This window comes from Pseudorca crassidens, chromosome 1, assembly GCF_039906515.1.
Source record: "Pseudorca crassidens isolate mPseCra1 chromosome 1, mPseCra1.hap1, whole genome shotgun sequence".
Taxonomy (NCBI): Eukaryota; Metazoa; Chordata; class Mammalia; order Artiodactyla; family Delphinidae; genus Pseudorca; species Pseudorca crassidens.
Window position 1 is genome coordinate 32675047 of NC_090296.1, and position 9914 is coordinate 32684960.

General features: G+C 47.6%; 1 protein-coding gene across 8 annotated transcripts in view; it reads left to right on the forward strand.

Moving 5' to 3' along the window:
• SLC8A3 (solute carrier family 8 member A3) overlaps positions 1-9914 on the forward strand; it is a 147420-nt gene extending 137506 nt beyond the window's left edge. For 6 of the 8 annotated variants that reach the window (XM_067731984.1, XM_067732001.1, XM_067731975.1 and 3 more), the window contains 4 exons: positions 3091-3215; positions 3764-3863; positions 5509-5784; positions 7844-9914. In XM_067731984.1, the coding sequence (XP_067588085.1) occupies positions 3091-3215; positions 3764-3863; positions 5509-5784; positions 7844-8220 (878 nt within the window). In that variant the 3' untranslated portion in view covers positions 8221-9914. The remainder of the gene's footprint in view (positions 1-3090; positions 3216-3763; positions 3864-5508; positions 5785-7843) is intronic. The other 2 variants (XM_067732013.1, XM_067731994.1) reach the window with 1 other exon arrangement.

Here is a 9914-nt window from a genome sequence, read left to right on the forward strand (position 1 = left end):
TCAGTCACCATAGGCTGGCTGTACACTGAGTTTGAGGAAGGGGCAGTGTACATAGTAAGGACATTTACCTCCTTGGAGTCTCAAACCAAAATAAAAGATATATGTAGGTAAACCCCTACATTTTCCCTTTATGGAAAAAAATTACTCCAGCTTCCCTGGCCTCTTGCTTCCTCTTATATCAATAGGATGACGACTATCTCCAACCCCATATATTCCACTCTTCTCCCAGGGTTTCAATGTCAGAGCATTGGGTGTTCTCCACTTCACTCATCTTCTCGCCCGAGGAGACATTTGGGCTTTTTTGTTCCAATGCTTGCCTCTACCCCTCCACCAGCCACACACATATGCACATACCAAAGGTTGTGATTTAATTTAAGCTTCATTATACTTTTAACACATTGGCACAGATACCAGTAGAAGCTAAAACAGGAAAAGAAGGTGTCATTTCCTAGATCTCTCAATCTGTACACCTGCAGTTTAGGAGCCCTTGGTTAGACTTTAAATTCACTGGAAATCTCAACTCCTTGTTTGGATTTTCCCAGGTGACCAAGCAAACATGATTCACAATGCCTGGTAATGAAAGACGGAGAGAAAATATGTTCAATCTGAACTACATCACCAAGCTCAGGGACCTGGGAGTTAGAGCACTGGCTGCATCGCCCCATTTCCTTCTGAGGATGTCTGTAGAACATTCATGGCAATCTATTCCAGTCTTACCTGGCAAGCTCTTTCCTCTTCCAATATCTGTTTAATCTTCCATCCTATTAATAGTCTCATTCTCTCTTTTTCCCCTTCCTCCTCCTTCTCCTAGACCCAAGAGTTTGTTTAGTCAGTCTGAATATCAAGATATCACCTGTCATTTATTCTCTACACTTGAAATTCAGAGGAGTTACATAAACAAGTGATCAGAATAATTATGGTCTTTTACGTTTGAGACTTATGACTCTCTCAAGAAATTAACTATTTGAATGTAAAGGAATGATAATTACAGAAGTAGAAAAAGGCAGGAATTGATACCAAATCCAGATACTAAATCAGAGTTGATTTAAAGGCATGTGAATCAATCAATTAACAGATATATATATATATATATATATATATATATATATATATATATATATATATATAGACAGAGAGCGAGAGAGTACCTCTGTGGGGTACTGTGGGGCTGTGGGAGAGCGAAAGATAGAGGATTGGTTTTTTGTCAAAGAGATTTCTGCAGAGAGCTAGAAGGAAAAACTGACTGTCACCACAGGGGTAGACAGGTCAGTGGCTAGATCAATATCCTGCCAGATGGATATAGTGCTAGATTGATAGCTAGACAAGGGGTTAGACAGGTACATTTATAAGTCACTGGAGAGCTCATTACATCGGTATAAAGTTCTTGTGGCACATGTAAAATATGACAAGGGCGAGTCGGGGAGGGAGGAGTGGAATAATACTGTCACTACTAGGATAGGCATTGCGATATGGTGCCAAAAGCTACAAGTAGAGGAAAAGCGTACCCATGCTTTTAAAGAATCTACGTATACATCTTTTTCCAAAGACTTTTATTCAGAGTGGCTTGCAGTCTGGCTTCTAGGATCACTGACTTCATAGCCAGACTTATATTCAGAATTAACTACTAAGAGGCTCATATGGACTAAATGAAGTCAGGCTGCTAGGGGGTGTCTGCATAGAAATGTGCAGGAGGACATTGATCGTTGAGAAATAATTGTTTCCTAAAGTGGTCACCAACACGAAAGGGAGGACAGCACCACGGACAGCTCCCCAGCGTTTTGGGATTGCCTTCTGTGTTTGGTGCCAGAAGCACTGAGTAGAACAGCCAGCTCAGGAATCCTCCGCATACTCTCTTACCAGTTTCATTCAAGACAACTCAGAAATTCTTATAGAAAACAGACTCTCTGCTTGGCTTATCATCTTTCCAGTGAATTCTTTTCCTTGCAACCTCGAGAGCTCAAGTCTCACCCCTCCCCATGCTTCACAAATTCCCAAGATAAAAAGAAGAGAAGACCTTCTTGGCCTCTGACCCATTTTGTCCTTGAGATTCTTCAAGGACTAGAGAATTCCCCCCGGGAGATTCACTGTGTGGAATGAAAGCAATTAAAGAGCCAAATAAAAGAATTAATTGCATGTAAGAATGTGGACTCGGCTGGAAAGATGTTTAAACGAGCTCTGAAAGAAACAGGATGCCAAGAGCAATTTTCTAATCAAAGGGGAATAAAAAGACAATCTCTATTCCACTTTAATCTAGAAAACGCGTCTTCATGGTGAAGTGGTCTTAAAATGGACTCACCAGCTGAAGTGCAAAAAATGTCTAACTGTTCAGCATGAGAAGGGACCACCGGTGATTGAGTTAAGATGCTGAGGGGTGACAGGGGATGCCTCAAAAGGAAATAGAGGAAGAGCTTCCTTTTGTTTTGTTTTTGAACAAGTATTTGTGTTTCAGAAGAAATGTGCCTGGTTCCTTAGAAATTCTGGGGATCTTTCATTTGGAAATCATGAAGTTTGGGGGGAAATCTTCCAAGTTTCTCATGGTGAGGATAATAGTCACTAGTATGAAATGTAGATATTCCTGGAAATATCCCTTCTTCCTCCTTTATAGAGGAGAACACTCCCAAGAGTGTTGGAGACAGACGTTAATGGGAACCAGTGGACATTCCCTTTGGGTGAAAATGTGCTTCTGACCCCCAAGAACTCTTATATGAAGTAGTTGACCAGTCATGCCCAACAGTTCAAAATTGTTAAAGGTCAAGAGATTTGGCTTTGGTTCCCAGCTCTTCGATATCTCACCAGATGTCTTGGGACTTCACTTGGTGTTATTTCTCAGAAGATCCTTGGGTCAGATTGCCCACCCAGGTATCAAATCAAAAGAGGAACGTTTAGCCCAGGCCTGCAAGGAACACTCTCATGGTCTGATGATCATAAAGTGTTTAGCACCTTATAGAAAAAGGCACTAAAAAGTACACAAAGTCCTCATCCTCAAGAGCTATTTGCTGTATGCCCACTGCCCATGCCTAATACCCTGAGCTTTAGACTTCCAGGGAATGGCAAATGAGCTGAAGCTAGTCTGATTTTGCTTTGTTGCAGAGGTGACAGACAGGAAGCTGACTGTGGAGGAAGAGGAAGCCAAGAGGATAGCAGAAATGGGAAAGCCAATATTGGGTGAACACCCCAAACTAGAGGTCATCATTGAAGAGTCCTATGAATTCAAGGTCAGGCCATAAGTGAGATGTAATTGAATAATAAAGTAATGAAGTGGGAGGTAGAAGACCTGGAGTCTTGTTCCAATGTCACCACTGAATACGTGAAGTTGAAACTGAACAACTCACTTATCCCAGGCTCAGTTTTCCCATTTGTAAAGTGGAGCAAACAGTGCTGGCCATGTGTATCTTAGGAATATTGTGAGGAAACGTAACATAGCCTATGGAATAAATGAGCTATAAAGCTCCTAAATGTATCATCACTAGTTAATTGTATTTTTAAAACAAATATACTAAAATTCACTACTCCAGGCTAGGTTTACTGACATCATTAGTGTTATTCTCTGTTGTATTGCTCTAAATATCCAATGTCAGCAGTCACAACTGGAGAAAAGGACTATGCCAGAAGACACCCCCTAAGGCCATTCCATGCATAACTTTCAGAACTCACGTGGAGCCCCCTGGAGTACAGGGTAGCTTTCATTCCCATGAAGTACCAGACTCTACAATGGTTCTGAGCATTCTAACCTCATGGTTCCAAGTTTTAATCTTCCTGACAGACTACCGTGGACAAGCTGATCAGGAAGACAAACCTGGCCTTGGTTGTGGGGACCCATTCCTGGAGGGACCAGTTCATGGAGGCCATCACTGTCAGTGCAGGTAAGAGGGTCACCAGATGGGCACAGGCAGCTCCAGGGAAGCAAGAACACAGCCATGTCAACAACTCACCAGTCTCTGGGAGGGCCCTGTGGCCAGTCTTCCCAGCTCTAACCCTAGATGTTTGCCTTTTCACTGAGTCACTTTGGAAGAGAACTATGGGGTAACTAGAAGAGCATGGCTATCTCTGGTTTCAAACCCTGGTTCTACTGTGTGAACTGGGACAAGCTATCCTCTCTGTACTTTGACTTCCTCATCCAAAAAGGGAACTATTGCCACCTTTCTCAGCAAAGAGAGTAGAAAGTGGCACAGTCTGGTACTGAACAGGAACTTAAGAAATTCTCTTTTTCATCATTCCGTCCTCTTATTAATTTGGTTTTCCTTTTCTGATTTAGAGATGTGGGGGTCTGGGGTTTGTAAAAACCTTGCATTGACTGACAAACCCCTGCCCTGGATGATTTCAGACCTCTCCTCGGCAGTGAGTGACAGGTTTCCTCAGTGGGGACCCACAGCACAGGCTAGCATCCCAGAGGCCTGCATGCGGGTTGGCATGGGGATGGGAGGGGTCTTGCCAGCACTCACAGCATTGTCTCTTAGCACCACGGAGGCCTCCTGTACTGCCCCGCACTCCTGGCCTTGTCTCTTTTCATGAAGCTTTGTTGTCATAGCAACCCACGGGGTCACATCCCTGAGGTCCCAGCACCAGAGCCAAAGTACAGCCAGGAAGAGAGGGCCACTGCTGCTGCGTTCGCTGCCCCTCTTTTCCTATCACCTGCTTCAGATACTCCCAGTCCCACCTCTGAGGACCTTTCTTTGCCCCTATAGAGGCAATAAGCGGAATATCAGGCACATAATCTAACACCCTCCTTTTTCAAATGAGGGAACCGAGATTCAGAAACCAAAGATGATTGACCCCAGGTTCCAGATTCTCTTCAGAGCGCAGCTGCAGTTGGAACCCAAGTGTCCCGACTCCTGCTGCAACCGGTTATGTCAAAACATGACAGAGGTTGCCTTTGACGGGGCACCAGCATGTCCTCTCCTCCTGGACTGCTGAATGGGCAACTCTGCCCACATTTCCTGGCAAGGACAAACCAGGCCCATCCCTGCTCCATCCCACGGGATATTTGGAGGATGGCACTGTCTCCCCGGGATGCCCACATGATCTGGAATGAAAGCTGTCCTGCTGGGGATGGAAAATGACCAGAACCACGAGGTTATTGCAGCAGTCACGTCAGGAAGATTAGAGGAGCCCCACGGGTGTCCAGTGAAGAGTGGAAACCCAGCTGATTTCACTCTCCTTCACCTAGGCAACCCCGTGCCTGCTCCATCCTCCTCCCTCTCTCCCCCACTGCCCTGTCCCTCTCAGGTTCTCTCATCCTTTCTCTTCATCTCTTCCTCTTCCCTTTCCTACTCCCCTGTCCTCTCTCACCCACTCTCCCTGGGTGCCCTGCATTCAAATTGACCACGGGGGCACCCCAACTCGTTTTCAATTTCCCGCCCGTTTTCTGGTGCCCGCGCCGGCTGCCCAGGAGAGAGCTGGAGTCTCCGTGCAGCCAGTGGTGCTTACGATGTGGGTTGGACTGGACTTTCTCATGAATAGGGATCTGACCCCGCTGTCCTTTCCCGGGCCTGTTTGTCTTGCCTGCAGCAGGGGACGAAGATGAGGATGAGTCAGGTGAGGAGAGGCTGCCCTCCTGCTTTGACTACGTCATGCACTTCCTGACGGTCTTCTGGAAGGTGCTTTTTGCCTGCGTGCCCCCCACAGAGTACTGCCATGGCTGGGCCTGCTTTGTCGTCTCCATTCTCATCATCGGCATGCTCACAGCCATCATCGGGGACCTGGCCTCCCACTTCGGCTGCACCATTGGCCTCAAGGACTCGGTCACGGCTGTTGTCTTTGTGGCGTTCGGCACCTCTGTGCCAGGTGAGAGTGAGGGGTGCTTGCCTTTGCGAAGAGGATATTACCTGGTTCAAGTGACCCCTACACACTTGGCCTCATTATCTTCCTTACCATCTCAGATCTGAGCTTAACAGAGCCTCTGCCCCTTAGGTGCACAGAAGTCGGTCAAAGGGGTCACTGCCACATAGCTAACATTTCTTGAGCACTTTTGATGTGCCAGGAAGTTTGTGTGCTAAGCAGCTCACCTGTTTTAGCCCTGTAATGCTCACCCAAACCTTATTCAATAAGGAGTGTTATTATCCTCATCTGTCAAGTGGGGCCCCAGAGGTTAAGTTACCTGCTTAAGTTAAGTGGCCAGTTTCTTAACCTCCACGTCAGATGAATAGGCCACTTCCCTCCGGCTGCAGGTTAGCCTGCTTGAAGATGTGCTGGAGAAATGCCCACCAGCCTCCTCCGCTTAGGACGCCTGTGAGCACAAAGTGTCTCCCAGCAGGACAGGTGAAGGAGCTTCGCAAGCTCTTGTCCTTTCATATGATGAATTACATATTCTTTTTTTTTCTTATAAACACCTAAAGATGAAGAGGAACAAGCATGCCTTTATTTATTCATTAGACAAATGTTTACTGAGCCTGATACAGTCTTGTGCTGGTTGCTGGGACAATAATGGGAAACAAGACAGACGTGCTTCCCTTTCCATGTGGAGTTTATAAATCTCCACGTGCGATTCACCCCTGTGCCCCAGGGCCTCGGGGGGCTGGAGCTGTCAGAGGGGATGGGATTCACCTCTGTGCTCCAGGGCCTCGGGGGGCTGGAGCTGTCAGAGGGGATGGGATTCACCTCTGTGCTCCAGGGCCTCGGGGGACTGGAGCTGTCAGAGGGGATGGGATTCACCTCTGTGCCCCAGGGCCTCGGGGGGCTGGAGCTGTCAGAGGGGATGGGATTCACCTCTGTGCTCCAGGGCCTCGGGGGACTGGAGCTGTCAGAGGGGATGGGATTCACCTCTGTGCTCCAGGGCCTCGGGGGACTGGAGCTGTCAGAGGGGATGGAGCAGATGTGGGTAAAAGGAACAGATGTGGGAAGAAATTGCAGAGAATCAGAGGTTAAAAAAAATTTTAAAGCAAGGTCATAGGCGAGAAAAGGCAAGAGGTTTTCTCTGGGAGAAAATTGGCAACAAGGAGGCAAGCCAGGATAAGCCGGGCAAGGGAGCGTTTGGGGCACATCCAAGTCCTTGCAATGCGTCCAGAGAACAGCTGGCAGCATGAGGGGCTTGAAGGTTATCCTGTGGGCCACTCAGCTGACGTGTGGCTTTGGCTGAAGCTCCTTGGATGTAGGGTGACGCTATGGAAAGGGCTCTTAACATGAGGGTTTTCAGGTCAAATCTCCTGATAACTTACCTTGAGTAGACTCCTTGAACCTTATTTTTCCTAACTTGTCAGATAAAAGGGTGGCTGGCAATCCTTCCAGTGCTTACAATTCATGCTGACATCTAAAGAGATGTCAAACAGCCTGCAAGGCCCTGTGCTCTGTATATTAACTGCAAAGGCAGAGCCCTGTCTTCCTTGAGTCCACAGCTGCCCTTGTATCTCCCCATCATGGTTCCCCAGCATGTCCTCTGTCCCCATAAATCCAGCACCTAGCGCAATGCTAAGCCCATGGGCTCAATCACAGTCTGTTACGTAAGTAGATGCCCCGTGTGACAGGTGCAATCAGGCACTTAACTGTAAGAAGCTTCCCTGGATGTCAAGGTTCCCTGGGGAGATATTATGGGAAAGCAAACTCCCCTTACTGCAAAAGTAGTCAAAGGAGAACCATAAACCCATTCAGTAAATACCAGGACCAGAAAAAAAAAACCTTGGGAATCTTTCAGATGCAGGCAGATGAGGAACAGGTAGCCCAGAGAAGTAAGGTGACCCATCCAAGGCCTCACAGCTTATTAATGGCAGAGCTGGGGGTAGCCCCCAACCCCCCACCTGTCATTCCCAGGCTCAGCCTGATGGCCCCAGCTGCCTTACTGGACATCCTCAAAGGTAGGCCCTCCGCGCCCCAGCCTCCCACCAGCTCTTGTCTGTCTGCCTCTTTTCAGATACGTTTGCCAGCAAAGCAGCCGCTGTCCAGGACGTGTACGCAGATGCCTCCATTGGCAATGTCACGGGCAGCAACGCCGTCAACGTCTTCCTGGGCATCGGCCTGGCCTGGTCCGTGGCCGCCATCTACTGGGCCCTGCAGGGACAGGAGTTCCACGTGTCCGCGGGCACGCTGGCCTTCTCTGTCACCCTCTTCACCATCTTCGCGTTTGTGTGCGTCAGCGTGCTCCTGTACCGCCGGCGGCCCCACCTGGGCGGGGAGCTGGGCGGCCCTCGTGGCTGCAAGCTGGCCACGACTTCGCTGTTTGTGAGCCTGTGGCTTCTCTACATACTCTTCGCCACGCTGGAGGCCTACTGCTACATCAAGGGGTTCTGAGCCGCAGCAGCCCTGGAGAGGCCGCGTCAGGACCCGAGCCCCAGGAACTTCCCCCGCCTAGGCCCTGGCAGTGAACTGAAAGGGCAGAGTCTTAAGCAATCCAACAGAACGGAGGAGATACCCATTTCACAAAGTATTTAATTCAATACAAACCAACAATGGTGACAAATCCAACTCCAGCCCATCTTCCCACGATGTCCCTGACCCATCACATAGTCAGACCCTTTCGCCACCTTCCATACCACCTTCTTCTGATTATTCCTTTGCTTCTGCTTTCCTCGGGGGCAGGGCTTCTCCTGTCTGTCCAATGTGATACATCCCCATTCTCTCACTCCACTGGCGAGGCTCGAAAGTGAGTCCTATCCACGTGGCTGGCTTGGGGTTCCCTTTTCATTGCCGTCATTATCGTGGTGGCTTTCATTTTCCCATCAGGCTTCGCTCATCATTTGTTTGTTCATCTTGTCTTTTCTCTCTGAGGTTAGTGACAACGGTGCTGTGAAGGAACGCAGGGTCTGAGCCGATGGGTAGAAGCATGAACTTTCAGACACACCCTCTCCCACTTGCACTGGGTAACAGCTGTCTCTTGCTCCATCGAGGTCCTTTCCCCCTTTCCTTTTATTCTCTTCATTCTTGAATGGACTGGTGGCATTTGGGTGGCAGTACGTTTGCACACCCAGGCAGCGCGCTAAAGAACTGGGGCTGTGGCTGGAGCACAGCTTTCTATCAAGCTTCTGTCGAAATCCAGTTTAAAACAAGAAGTCATTTTTCTCTTCCCTGCCCGAGCCTTTCAAATTCTGTCTCGTTGTGTCAATGACTATATGTTTACCCTTCTGCAGGAAGACCCCCAAACGGGAGATAGGGGACAAAAATAGGAATGGGATATGATGACATAGGGCAGCTAGGGGAACAGAAGGGCTGTATGCCTTCTAGAACATCTTTGGCTTCATATCTGAGGCAGGAGAGATGCGATGTCCACCTAGTGAGATCTTTAAGGGAAAAGATTATATGTAAAATGTCAGTGCTTCTGAGAAATGTCAGCTTTACCACACCCTCACTTCCTAATGCACCAGACTAAGAGCTCTGACTGTGTCTCTTGATTTAATGCAAAAACTTAGAGTTTTATAAGAAAATGAGGGCCTCCTTCCACCTCTCCTGGACTCTCTGGTCACATTTGAAAGTATTTTCACAAGACAGGAACTGGAATTCCTCATCTCTCCCACATTCCTGCTTGTTTTTAAACCTCTTGAAGCTCTTTTTCCAGGCTGTGGGCTATTTCTTGCCCCAGTAGGAAGAACCTAAGCTGCCGTAACCCCATGGAGCCTGGGTTTATAGAGAGATTGGCGTGCCCTACAGACCTTTTCCCAACAAATTTTGAAAGAACCTGGCTTTAAAACACAAACACACACGCAGACACTTACACACGTGCACGCACACACACACACACAAATAACCACACATATGAAATCACCAAAAGACTGCCCACAGACCTTTAGGCTTTCTGCATTGACATAAATACATTTTTTAAGGGAAAAGAAGAAATTAAAAAACACCTGTTTAATTTTAAACACATTTTTTAAGAAAAAATAGCTGAAAAAGAAACAGTGTTCATGTCATAAGCTATGTTGACAGTTGCCAGTGGAAATGTTGGGTTGGTTTAAAAAAAAAAATAAAAGCTATACTTATATCTCTCTAAA